Source organism: Macrotis lagotis, chromosome 6 (assembly GCF_037893015.1).
Source record: "Macrotis lagotis isolate mMagLag1 chromosome 6, bilby.v1.9.chrom.fasta, whole genome shotgun sequence".
Lineage (NCBI taxonomy): Eukaryota > Metazoa > Chordata > Mammalia > Peramelemorphia > Peramelidae > Macrotis > Macrotis lagotis.
The window spans coordinates 185,020,290-185,034,880 of record NC_133663.1 but is presented as its reverse complement, the minus strand read 5'-3'; the positions used below and the strand labels follow the sequence as shown (position 1 = coordinate 185,034,880).

The following is a 14,591-nucleotide window of genomic DNA, read 5'->3' as shown; positions in this document are numbered from 1 at the left end:
GCTGTTTTAAGTGACTGACAGAACCTGGTTTTTTTTTGGTTGTTATTGTTTCTTAGCACAGTGAGAAACTTGAAAGACTAACCTTATTCACTTTGCAATACAACAGAAAACAATAATCCTAGGTTGTTGATTTCTTTTCACTAAAATTAAAAATAAACCAACAAAAAGACAGTGTTTTTCTTGTCACAGCAAAAACAAGTTTTACCCCAATTATCTCAGTTTACTATATGACAGACTACTGCTTTCTCAGCAGTCAGTGACACCTAGCATCACAACTTGGTGAGCTATCTCCTATTTAACTGGTTTGACAATTAACTTTATTCATGACAAAATTCTTGAGTTGGAGAAAAGCAGGAGAGGATAGCCCTCCTATGTTCTTCCACCCTCCTATGTCTCTAGGCAGGGACTGAAAGAAAAACATGCTGGGCTGGGACTTACTCTCAGGAATAACAAAGCTGGATGCAATTGAGTCCCCATTCATTTGAACTGATGCAGTAATCCTGTTAATCTCTTGAATACAAAATTTGGTTTCCATCTTATTAAACTCACAATCCATATATCAGGCACCCATAGTAACCTCTGGTAGCCTTTCAATTAAAATGTAAAAGGATCACAATTTTATTATTCACATTTCTCCTTCTAAGTTAAGTTCTCATCAACATTTTATGAAGATTGAAGAGGGCTGAGAAGTATCTTTGTGAAAGGTAAGTAAGGTCACATCATCATGTGTTAAATCACTCAGTAATATAAACTGTACATAGAGCTGAAAAAATGAACATAAAAGCACCACTGATTGGCGGCATAGGAAAGAGAACTCGATGAGGAGTTTGGGAAACTCTGGTCATAGTTTGGCTTTACCTCTCTGTATACTGCATAGCTTATTGAAATTGTCCAAGACTTGGTTTCTTTAAATGTCAAATAGGATAACAATAGTTGTCTTGGTAAGCTGATAAGAGTGAAATGAGAAGTCAATGAGATAATTAACAGAGTTCATAGCATGATACTGGAAGGGTATGAAGAGATCATGTCTTCATTTTAGAGATGAAGAAACTGAGGCCCAGAAAGACTGTGACTTATCCAAGGTAACACACACACAGGTATGGGATAAAGTCAGGATATGAACCGAAGTTCTCCAATTCTCAATCTATTGGGCTTTCCCTGCACTATGCCAGTAAAACATTTAATTCCAGAACATTGACATTTTGAATTCTGATCAATAAAAACCCACCTGGGAAGGCTGGTCAGATAGGACAGGACATTCTGAAATTCTTTTGCTGGGATTTCGCTGAAACCTGGGTAATGTGGGAATGTGATGACTGGGCCTCCATCATGCCCCCGTCCACCTAAAAATGAATTTTTGAAAAATTGGTCATACAAAACAGTTAAAATAAATCCAGTCTATTCCAACTGAGCAATATTAATAATACAGAGAAAATACCTAGAAATTTATTTTTTAAATAAGGAGCAACATACATGTTCCTTTTTATAAGTACCGAAAGGAATTGTTCCCTTTGAATTTCTATTCCCAATGTGAAGAGCTCCCTAAAATGAGGGATGGACTATTCACTTCAAAATAGGCAAAGTTTCTCAGTTTTTACTGAATCCTCTTTATATCTACTAGAAACAAAATTGGATCATTTGGGGTGCTTTTCTTTCCTGCTTCTTGGCTATTTTTATTCTTATCTGGATATGAAAATAGAAATGATGAAATGTCATAGGGAAGGAAAGCTAATACAGTTATCCAATACACATCATGACTTTTCCCATCAAAGTCCCCATATATCACAGGTTGGCATAAGAGTTAAATAGGAACTTTGGAGGAGTTTTATGGAAGCTGATGACATAGAAATCTTACTTCAGAAATGCACAAAATATTTGTATAATCAACATATTTTATCTTTTAATACCACAAATATATACAATTTCTTCTCTGGTACTTCTTCTCAGAGGGACCAAAAATTTTTATATGGATTTTCCAGATTACAGGTTCACTGAGGCCCTAAGCCCTGAGATGTAGAGGGGATAACTGTTTATTATTTCCTAACTTCATTTCAAAGAGAAGCATAGTCTTGGAAATGGCACCACTTCCCCATTGCCAAACTAAAATCCCAACAAATTCTCATTCATACAAAATTTCTAATGTGACAGCAACCCAAGATATTGAGAAGTACTTTTCAAAAGTTATCTCCAACCAATCCCCTCCCACAGAGCTAATACTCATTTCAAAGGGTTTAGCATTTGGGTTTACGATGACACTCTTCTCATCATCTGCTTTCTTTAAATAGATATAAATGGAAAGAAAGCTAAGACAGGCTCTTCTAGACTTTGAATACAAGACCAGTAAAGGGCAGAATGCTTGTCAGAGAACACATTCACTAAGTTCTAACAGGTCAGTCACATATGGAAAGCTGATAGCCAAGTGATGAATTTTCTTGGGCCTTAGCAACATCCAAAGAGAGATTAAAGGTACTGTAGGGCTGTGATTTGCACTCAAGAAGAGAGTTCCCCCATTCCCACCAATGGAATAATGAGTTTGAATATCATCCTAAATATAAAATTGACCTTGATGTTCACTAATGAGATGATCTACCTATAATTGGCAAAATGAAAGAGTTTGAAATTTGAGTTTTTAGGTGAAGCCATTTTTCTCTTTTACATTTTCCTGTATCACCCACACATTTTTCCCTTTTAAAAAGGCTTTTTATCTGTCATTAGATACTTCACAATGGCATGGAAAATTTCTTTAACACATGCAAAGAAAAAACTGTGGAGTCTAAATGCAGAGCAAAGCATACTACATTCACTTTTAAAGTTTTTTCTTTCTTCCTCATGGCTTCCCATCTTCCCCTCTTCCTTAATTCTAATTCCTCTTTTACATCATTACTAATGTGGAAATATGCTAAACAAGATTGTACATGTATAACTTATATTTAAGATTGTTTATTGACATGGGAAGGGGAGAGGGAAAGGAGAACAGGAGAAAAATGTAGAACGCAGAAATTTGCAAAAAGATGAATGTAAAAAAACTATCTTTGCATATAATTGGAAAAAATAAATAAAATTTTTAAAAATTTATTTGTTAAAATTTTGAGTTCCAAATTCGCTCCCTTCTTCTGTCCTTCACCATCCATCAAAGCAAGAAGTATGATATTCATTATATATGTGAAGTCATATAAAACATATTTCAATATTAGCCATGTTGCAAAAGAAAACACATTCACACATATAAAAAAACACCCCAAGAAAAATAAACAAGATTCAATCTGTCTCAAAGTTCATCAGTTCTCTCTCTGGATGGGGACAGCATTTTTCAACATTGCTTCTCTGACACCATCTTGGATCATTACATTGACCAGGGAGCTGTCCTCGCAGTTGATCATCCCTACAAAATTGCTTTTACTGTCACACATTTTTCTTAAGGAAACAATGAAAACTATAATGTATCATAGTATTTCCACCTCTCAAAGCTCTTCAGTTAAATCCTTTTCATAAAGCCAATATATTCTCTAACAATTTCTTTCTTTTACCCAATCATTTCTTATTTGAAGAAAGAGGGGAAAAAAAGTTCACAAAAATTGAACCAATAACCAAATTCAACATTTTATGTTGTATTCCACAACTTTATTTCCTTCAACTTTTTTTTTTTTATGTTTTTGCAAGGCAAATGTGGTTAAGTGGCTTGCCCAAGGCCACACAACTAGGTAATTATTAAGTGTCTGAGGCCGCATTTGAACTCAGGTACTCCTGATTCCAGGGCCGGTGCTCTATCCAATGTGCCACCTAGCTGCCCCATTCCTTCAACTTTTAACAGAATATAGAGAGAAGTCAGTTTTTCTATGGGTAAAAATGAGCAGATCAGAAGAATAGCTTCTAAGATCTCTTTCGGCTCTAAATCTATATCGGAGGTGAATTCCTATGGTTTGTCTTTGGAATAAGTGGATAAATTTATGTGCTTGATTTCATTTACAAAGAATCTCAAGACTAAGAGGAAGGCCAATGAACAAGTAAACAAGAATCTGCTTGTTAACACTCCATTTGTCCAGCTACCATTTGAAAACAAACTTTTAGTAAGAGAGTTCAAGACAATACATTCCACTTTGTGCCTAAGCCATTTGGGTCATCTGATCTATACCCTAAGCTGTAGAACAGTGTATCTCAGAAATGAGATAGTTAGGATCAGATCACCTAAGTTTCTCCGAGGGAAGTTAACTCAAGAAAGGTAGGAGAGACTTTCAGAAAATGAATTTTGACACAAGTACAAATTATTCTAATAAGAAAGAAAAGATGCTGTCTAAAGAAAAATAACGCATACAAAATTAACTGACCAACTAAATTTCCAGATGACATACATAAAATATTTTAATATTTGCTTTAAGAACTACAAAGCCCTATGCAGAGATCGTCTCATTTGATACTTACAACAACGCCAGGAGGTAGATTTTATTATTAACCTCATTTTATAGATGGGGAAACAGATGTAGAGCGGTTAACTAACTTGCCAAACAAGTTTTTAACACGTATCTTCTTGACTTTAAGGACACCATTCTATCCATTATGCCTCATAACTTCAAGAAGGATGATAAAGGTCTACAACAAGTCCAAGGCTTCATATTGCAGCAAAACTAGGATTGTTTCCTGATATCTTCCTGTCTTTCCTCCCCATTGTATAAATCAGAGGGTCAAAGATGCACCATGGGCTAGGACTATAAAATTTCTGAGTGTGAACCAAGCCAGATTAAAGTGTAATTGGGAAATGTTTAACAAAATTAAATGCAAAAAACCTCATAAATAATATTTTAAAAATTAAGCCATCATACAGGTTACAGTTTAATACAGTTTGTTGGCATCCACTTCTTTCTGAGTTTGATACCACAGGCATAAATGATCTTTCATGATTGCATCATACTCCCTACACATTTGTGATTACTGATTTTGTTATTTTTTAGTTGTTTCACTTGTGTTTGAGTCTTCATGACCCCATTTGAGGTTTCCTTGGCAGAGATACTGGAGTGGTTCACCATTTCCTTCTCCAGCTCATTTTACTGATGAGGAAATTGAGGGAAACAGGGTTAAGTGACTTGACCAGGGTTACACAACTAGTATGTGTCCTGAGACTAGTTCTGAACTCAGGTCTTTTTAACTCCAGACCCAGCACTAAATCCATTGTATGACCTAGAGACTCTTTGCCTGTTATCAGGTTCACAGATTTAGTGCTGGAAAAGACTTTAAAAATTGGCTTAACAGTTTACAGATGATTAAACTGATTGCTAAAAGATAAATGAAAAAAGTGTGGCAGGGCCAGAATTTGAACCTGGGTCCTCTGATACCAAATTTGAAACTTTCAATTTCATCATGTTGCATCTTTGTCTTCTTTCAAGGACTAGCTCAGCTGCCAATTGTCCCATGAAACCTAATATGACTCTCTAGTTGATCTTTCTGAGGGCAGCTAGGAGGCACAATAGATAGAGTATTAGCCCTGAAGTAAGGAGGACTTGAGTTTGGATCCTTGATACTAGCTGTGTGACCTTGGATAAGTCATTCAACCCTGACTGTCTCACACATACACAAAAAGAAACTAATCCTTATTTTCTCATATTTTAAATAATATCTTGTTAAAATTATTTCCCTTGCCCTAGTCATATTCTCCTTGCTATTCCATTTATTTTTGTAAATGTTTTACCTCTCTCTTCCCAATCTATTAGAGAATAAATTATATTGTTTTTCATTGTTATATTCCCATTACTTAAGACTATGCTTAGGGGTAATAAATACTTAATAGGTCCTTACTGAATTGAGTGATTTGCTCTAAATGAAAGTTACTACTGAGCAGGGAAAAAAACATTATTATGTCAAGTTGTCGCTGGTTTCCACTGACCAAGAAGGTGGAATTATGGTGATTTATCATCTGTTACTTTGGGAGATTGGCTTTTACAAACTGTCATGTCAGAAGAACCAGTTTATGTTTTTTAGTCATGTTTAGGAAAGGAAATTTGCTTGACACAAATGATCAAGAACACAGCAATAACCTCCTGGTTCTGTTCTCAAGAGATGGAGTTAAATAAGGTTGCCCAGTTAAAAATAGCTGTCTTCTCTATTTTGAGACACCAGACCTTTAGAAGGGTAAAAACATAGATCCTTAATCCTCCCTTCTTAGTCCTGAGTACATTCTCAATCTTTTCATCATGATCAAAAGACAACAAAAGTGAACAGCAAACTCTAGTTCACCCAGCATTCAAACAAGTAAAAAGCAAAAATCAGATTAAGGAAGAACATTTTTTCCCTACACTTTCATAAAGAAGGCAAATAGTCAATAAAAGAGCTGATCTCAGGGATTTAGAACAACCACGTGTTGTTCTATTATAATAACTAGAAAGGAGCTTTCATGAACCTCCTGGTCATTCATACCCTCTATCTTCCAAAGATCATTGATGAACCTATTTGGATATCATGGTAGAATAGAAAGGACACAGAAATGGGCATTTAAAAACTTGTCTTCAAATCCAATTTCTCACTTATTGCCTTCCTCTCTCCAGGCCTCAGTTTCCTCATCAATAAAACAAGGAATGAACTCTAAGGTGCTACTGACTCTAAATCTATACTTCCATGTTTTATTCACCTGATAGAATATAAGCTTTGTGAGGGCAGGGGATGTTTGGGGTTTTGTCTTTGTATCTTCAGTACCTAACACAATGCTTTAATGCTTATGAAATTGCATTGAACCAGATGACTTCTAAGGAATACAGACAGGGACCAGGATAAATCCTTGAGAATTTTGAACACTTATTGAGTGAGAACAAGATGATTATCTAGTCTAAACACCTTTCTCATAATATCCAATCATGGGACTTTTGTCCATTGTAACCATAACTATCCTTATCCCTCAACATTCTATACATCCCTCTTCCTCTTTTGTAAATTATAAATCTCCCTCAGAAGAGGATTATTTCATTATAGGTATAGCCTAATTGCTAGAAGACCCCTATGACATTAACTGTACAGGCATAACTGAAAAAATTTTAAACCAAATCCACTCCTCCCCAGTTATTGACCTCCTCAAAGAGTTTTTGTACTCCAGAATAATGACTGAAATCTAAGTGCTCTACCTCCTATCTTTTTCTTTTGATAGGTACAAAGTGAGTGACAAAGGATGAGAATATAAGGATAGGTTGCAACAGATTTCAAGTTTTATTTTCTTTCCCTTAAATCTATTTCTCTTTCAAACTTCCCTATTACAAAGACAATAGTATCCATTCCAGTTTTCTAACTTGATGCTTTCTTTTTAGTCATTTTCAACTTGTCACTCTTCTTTCATCTTCTATATTCATTCCTCTCCTCCATCATTTCTTTCCTCTTATCCACTCAAATAGTCACTCTACTAGTTTATGTCTACCATAACCTTTCACCTAAACTACTGAAATAGCTTTCTGATTGGTCTCCCTGCCTCAAGTCTCTTCCCTTCAAAATCCATCTACCAATAGTTGCCAAAATAATTTTTAAAAAGCAAACATCTGACTTCAGCTCTCTACTATTTAACAAGTTTGAATGATTTCCTATTAATTCTAGATCAAATATTACTTAATCTTAATCTCATTCTTTTAAAAATGGTTATTTCCCGGGAATTTCAAATGTTCCTGTTGAAACAACCAGAGCTGAACAGAAAGTTTGACCTTCAAATACAGGTGAAGCATAAAGAGTGGAGGAGAAGGGTAAAATGTGAAGGACTTAATGATGATGAACTGCATGTATTCCTGTATAGAAAAATCATACTTATAATACTCATATGAAATTTCTCATTTAATAGAGCAGACAGAAGGAGCTTTTATAGATGAAGCACAGGAGAGAGCTGAATTTGAAGATATAATGTGGTGTAAAAATGGAGTCCATGCCTAAAAGGGAAATGCACTGGGAGTAAGAGAAAAGAGGTGGAATAGGCTAAGATATTTTGTATAAAAGACATTTTTTTACAATGAGCTTTTGCAATGATATGGAAGGGGGGAGAAGGTGAGGGGGAATGAGGGAACCCTCACTCTCATCAGAAATGGCTCAGAGAGGAAACAGCATACACACTCAATAGGGTATAGACATCTAGAGTAAAAAAGGAGAGAAGGGGGGGAAGGGGGAAGGGGGGATGTGGGTGATAGAGGAGAGGGCAGGGGCGGCTAGGTGGTGTAGTGGATAAAGCACTGGCCTTGGAGTCAGGAGTACCTGGGTTCAAATCCAGTCTCAGACACTTAATAATTACCTAGCTGTGTGGCCTTGGGCAAGCTACTTAACCCCATTTGCCTTGCAAAAACCTAAAAAAAAAAAAAAAGAAAAAATAGAGGAGAGGGTAGATCATGGGAGAGAATAGTCAGATATAACACATATTCTTTTTTACTTCTTGCAAGAGGCTGGGATTGGGTGGCCTCTCCAGGACCATAGGGCCAGGTAGTTGTTGGGTCTCAGGGGTGGTATGTGGGCTCAGGGCTTCTTGGCCCCAGGGCTGGTGATCAGTCTACTGTGCCTCTCAGCTACCCTACAGCACATTTTAGAAAAGGGACAGAGTGAAAGGAGAGAGAAAATATAATATATGGTAGTGGGGAGGATTGGATGGAGGGAATTACCTTCAGCAACAGTGGAAAAATATGGAAGTAACTTTTATGATGGACTTATCATAAAGAATAGCATCCACCCAAGACAGAGCTGATGGTATCAGAACACAGGCTGAAATACGTTTTTTTTTCTCTTTCCTTTATTTCTCATGAGAGTCTATATTTTTTGGGGGAAATGGGGTATTATGCTTACTCTTAAACAAGAATAATTTAGTAATGTATTAAAAAACCATCACTTATAAAAAAATTAAAATGGTTATTTCTATATTTAAAATATGCAGAACTATGAACCCTTTAGTAAATGTATATAATTTATATACAAGAATTGGAGATGAGAGCTCAATTTTTTTATTGCTAAGGTAATACAATCAAAAAAGTTTGAATAACATTACTCTAGAATAATAATAGAATAATTGTCATGGTCCTGTAGCTCCTTCACTGAGATAAAATAGTGGTAGTTGAGAATCAGTCATTTAAAAAAGAAATTTTCAAGTCAAATATAAACAAAATCAGAATTTGATGTCTTAAAAGAATTTTGTTCAAACCTTACTGTGTTCCCCCTACAATTTTCTTTGTCTCTGTATCTGTCAATGGCTAGGAAAAAAAAAAACTAAAATGTCAAATTTATGAGTTACAATAAAATATAAAAAATTATAATGAAATTATGTTAAAAGATACTAAAAGTTCATTTTTTAATTTTTATTTATTTTTATTTATTTAAGGCAATGGGGCTGAGAGTGACTTGCCCAAAGTCACACAGCTAGGCAATTATTAAGTGTCTAAGGTCACATCTGAGCTCAGGTCCTCCTGACTCCAGGACTGGTGCTCTACCCATGCCAACTAGCTGCCCCTAAAAGTTCATTTTTAACTAAAAGTACACTTTGTAGAGATCCTAATTATAAATATTGCTTGCTATTATAAGCCTATGCACAGAAACTACATTTTTGTAAACTTAGAAAAATAAAAAAAAGCAAGAATCCATCTTTTTTATATATACAAATTTAATTTTTAATACATCAAAAAAAGAAAACCCCTATCACATTGCTTAAATATGGAAACAATTTTCTCATTATTCATTTTCATGAAAAAAAGTATTTGCTGGATGTGGAATAATTAGTCACTATATATAAAAACTTGAATTAATAATAGCTGCATGCCAGTATGAAAAAATGGGGTATCATGAAGTTATTGTATTCTCCCACTCTATACTCTGCCAAATAATGAATCACAACAGGAAAGGATCCTCTTCTTTATGCAGAATTTTTGGTCGACCAGATTGATTTTACATTATGTATGTTTTCAGATACCTTGGCTCAATAACCAATTTATCTGATTCTTTAGCATCTAAGGCCATAGAAAAGTTAGAAATGTATAAAAAGTTCTGCATAAGGCAAGACCTTATGCCAAGGAGATTTCAAGGAACAAGACAAATAAAGAAACATAAAACATTTTTCAATTCATTTTAGTAATCATAAAAAAACTGAAGTTAGAAGGGACCTTTAGAAGCTGGTTAAAGCCTATTGACATAACATTAATTATTCTTTCCATATCATGGCAGTTAGGCTCCTAGCAACTACAATCTGGAAAGTACATGCAAAAATTTTTAGCCCTCTCTTCATACCAGAAAAGAAAAAATTCCAATATTATGTTTAAGAATATAATATGTATTGTATTCTGCAAACCATAAAAAATCATATTAATACTATCTTCCTTAGTATCATTTCCATTATTTATCATAAAATAATATTGTTTTCCAACAAGAGTCTAAAAGTAACACATATAACAGGTAACAATTTGGGATCTAATCATTATATTCATAATTAATTGGAAGAGAAATGGCAAATATTCTTATTCAGTCTGTCATTAATAAGCATTTTCTATTTTCCAGATCTTGTACTAAGCACTGGAACATTGTAGAATTTAAGTGCTTTGATTAATCCTTCACTTAAAATAGCTTTTTCCTGTCTTTTTTTTGGAACACTGGTCCCTTTTTACCTGCACAAAGTCTAAGTAATATTACATCTGCACATTCACCCATTTTATTTTACAAACGAATGAATGATTCAATGTGCTTTTGGTGTTTGTTAAGCAAGAAAAGTAAATGAATTCAGGATAAGTATATTGCCTGGAGAAGTAAAAGCAGGATTCTGTCTTTCCTTGACCTTTCCATGAAATATTATTTACAAAGCTAGAGTGTTTCCAGGAGATAATTTTGTGAGTGGTAAAAAGATTTTAATAAGCAAACAACTTGCAGAGTTTACACACACACACACACACACACACACGAGTATAACTCGTAGCTTAGGGCCTCCTAAGGTTCTGAACTCACATGAACTGGGCCCACTTCTCAGGGCTAATTACAAGAGGATTGATTTTTCTATTTCATTGCCTCTACTTATAATCATCCCCAGGAAAAAAAATTTAATATATTCATAGTAATTGATCACGTCTAAGTTTCCCCAAATTTTTGTGAATAGGCACCCTAAATCCCTAGCAAACATTCAGGTAAGTATGTCTCAATCACTTATGGGACAATCAATATTTCCTTCCATAGAAAATGTAAAAGATACATCAGGAATCTATTAAATAACAGAGAAAAATGTAAAACATTGAATAACTCATCGATTTCCACAGGAGAGAAGTGAATTTAGGATTGCTGTTGGAACAATCCTTTGAAATTCTGGTTAGACCTTTTCACATGGTCTTACAGTCCAAGACTCAATATATACTCCTGAGGAGAAAAATTATTTTGGGGGGAGGGGTTTGAACAAGCAATCCCAATCCCTTTTAACCTGTATTTTCTGATTAACTTGTAGTAACAATGGAAAGGGACAAGGATCAAGTTTCTGTCACAGCCTTTCTGTACCATAGCTTCAGGAATCCCTTGGCAATCCTTATCTTTCTCCAAGAAACATACAGTTAAAGAAAACAAACCTGTTTTTAGAAGGGTGATGCCCAAAATGTCAAACTTAGAAATTCTCAAACTTGTTCTCTCTTGTGACAAGTGGGCATGTATATGTCTACTGCTATATGCTTCTTCAGGAAATCTTTCACTATCCAACCCCTATCCATCTCCTGAGACATGAAAATCTACTCTCTCATCCCTCCCCTTCTTCTCGGGCTACATGCAAGCACATGAAGACTATGAGCCTATGTCTCAGGGTGGTCATTTTGAGTCCTGAATGTTGAGACTGGTTACCTTTGAGATGAGACCAGGCCTTTCCTGCTGCAGCTTGATCTATTTTCTAAAGGCTAAAGGGAAGTATAAGTGTACAGGCTGATTTGTCAACTTCCTATTACAGATCACAAAGAGACAGATTCTCCTATAATTGTCTTCCTGAGACTCAGCAAGTCAACTGCCAAGTTTCCTGTGTCTTTGCAAAGTGACAATGAGCATGCTCATGCTTCATGAATGGGTGACTCTCAACACACTTTCAAATCAAGACTCAAGTCCAATAAACATAATCATATTCACTGCTGATGTCAAATTAATACAACATCTCCCTGATGTGCTCAGGCTTCCAATAATATTTCCATTTGTGACTAGAACCTTTTTGCCTTGATGTCAGAAGTTTTGTCTAACTTGTTTTGTTAAGAACCTAAAGTACCTTATAGAGGTTTTCAAAATTGGTAAAAGCAGTCTTCACTGCAAGAATCAGGGGATTGAAGAATGAAAGAAATGCTAGAAATTAACAAGTCAAATTCCTTCATTTTGTAAATGAAAATAATATGCCTCAAGACCTTAAATAATTACCCAATGATAAAAATATAGTAAAGGAAAAAAGATAGTCACTCGAGTCAGGTCCTTGATCTCCAGAATCTAATGCATTTTTCACTACAACACACTCAAGATGAAAAGTTATGTCACAAGCCAAATGATCTCTTTAAACAACCTTGTTGGCATGGCAAAACAAATGTTTACTTATTGGATTTTGAAGAATTACATACTGTGAGGTAGGGGTGAAGCAGTTTATAGTAAAGTTAATGCCAAACAAGGCTAAATGAATCCTCAAATAATTCTGAGATAATCCTCCAAAGTTTTTGTCATTCTTATTTACAAAGAAAAAATCTCATCTGCCTGAATGGCAGATGATGTATAACTTATCCATTGAGAAAGGTAGGGTTTTTTTTAAATACAAACAAGGATTCTGTTCTATTTTTTCCATAAACACCAACTTAAACTTCTACACCCACATCCTATAGCTAAGGCAGATAGTTTTAGTTACATTCTTATAATTACAACACTTTGCTTTCTATATTTTTTCAATTTGTGATTTACATTTCTTCCACTAAAGTCGTTTTTGTCCTCCTCAAAGTATCATATGCACAATTTGGATAACAGAGAACCTTTTTGAGTAGGTTAGTGTAAATTTTAAGAGACCATTTAGTTATAAGACTAATAATTATATATAACATGAATAGTCTTCTGTAGTTTACATTAATATCTCCCAATAATTCTCTCAAGTTCCTTTTCTTTTAGGGACTTCGAAAAATTATCATAAGAATGATAATTACATATCACAACTAGATCTGTATCCCAAAGAGATATGTAAAAAAGGAAATGACCTATTTGTAAAAAATTATTTATAGCAGTGGCAAAAAAAGAATTGGAAATTGAGGAAATGACAATCAGTTGCAGAATGGCTGAACAAGAGGTAGCACAAGATTGGAACTCAAAACTTGTTAAAAATGAAAGTCATGCAATTTTTATAGCTAGTGTTTCTGATAAATGACTGATTTCTAAAATAGAGTCAAATTTATAAGAATATAAGTCATTCCTCGGTGGATAAATGGTCGAAGGATATGAACAGGCAGTTTTCAGATGGAAAAACTAAAGGTATATAAAAATATGAAATTTAAAAAGTCATATGAAAATTAAAGCTATATAAAGTCATTAGAAATTAAAACTATATAAAGTCATATGAAAATTAAAGCTAAATAAAGTCATATGAAACTAAAGCTATATAAAATCATGTGAAAATATGGTCTTGATTAGAGAAATGAAAGTTAAGGCAACTCTGAGGTGCCATCTTCACATCCATCAGATTGGCCAATATGACAAAAAAAAAGAAAATGATTAATGTTGGAGGGGACGTGGGGAAAACTAGGACACTAATGCATTGTTGGTGGAGTTGTTGAACTGATCCTACCTTTCTGGAGAGCAATTTGGAACTGTGTTCCAAGAGCAATCAAACTTAAACATACCCTTTCTTTCTTTTTAGTTTTTTTTTTTAGTTTTTTTTTTTTTTTTTTTTTGCAAGGGAAATGGGGTTAAGTGGCTGGGTAATGATTAAGTATCTCAGGCCAGATTTGAACCCAGGTACTTCTGACTCCAAGGCTGGTGCTCTATCCACTGCACCACCTAGCCACCCCTAAGCATACACTTTAATCGAGTAATATCATTACAAAACAAAAGTTCATAAAAAAGGGTAAAAAAAAATCAGCATGTACAAAAATATTTATAACAGCTCTTTTTGTTGGAGCAAAGAACTGGAAATTGAAGGAATGCTCATCAATTGGGGAAAGGTTAAATAAATTTTGATATATGAATGTGATGGAGTACTACTCACTGTTGTGAGTGGCCCATCTTCAGAAAAGCCTATCAAAACTTGCATGAACTGATGTTGAATGAATTGAGTAGAACCAATAGATAATTTTACACCTTAACAGCAACACTGAATGATGATCAACTATGATGGACTTGCTCTTCTCAGCAGTACAATAATTAAAGACAATTCTAAAGGATTTGTGACAGAAAATACCATATACATGTAGAGAAAGAACTATGGAATGCAGACCAAATTTTACTATTTTCAATTTTTAAAATTTGTTTTATGTTTTATTTTCCCTCTCATAGTTTTCCTTTTTTATTCAGATTCTTCTTTCACAACTGTGTTTAACATAGTGATGCATGTATGACCTATATTAGATTACTCTCTGTCAAGGGAAGGGGGGAGGGTAAGGAGGGAAGAAGGAAAAATGTGGAACTCAAAATCTTAC

The 14,591-nt window shown here is 34.6% G+C and overlaps 1 protein-coding gene across 17 annotated transcripts in view; it reads right to left on the bottom strand.

Annotated features, from left to right (window-relative positions):
• The window catches only part of MCF2L (MCF.2 cell line derived transforming sequence like), a 404,366-nt gene that overhangs the window by 116,362 nt on the left and 273,413 nt on the right, over nt 1-14,591 (bottom strand). For all 17 annotated transcript variants that reach the window (XM_074192062.1, XM_074192063.1, XM_074192077.1 and 14 more), the window contains one exon: nt 1,229-1,343. In XM_074192062.1, the coding sequence (XP_074048163.1) occupies nt 1,229-1,343 (115 nt within the window). The remainder of the gene's footprint in view (nt 1-1,228; nt 1,344-14,591) is intronic.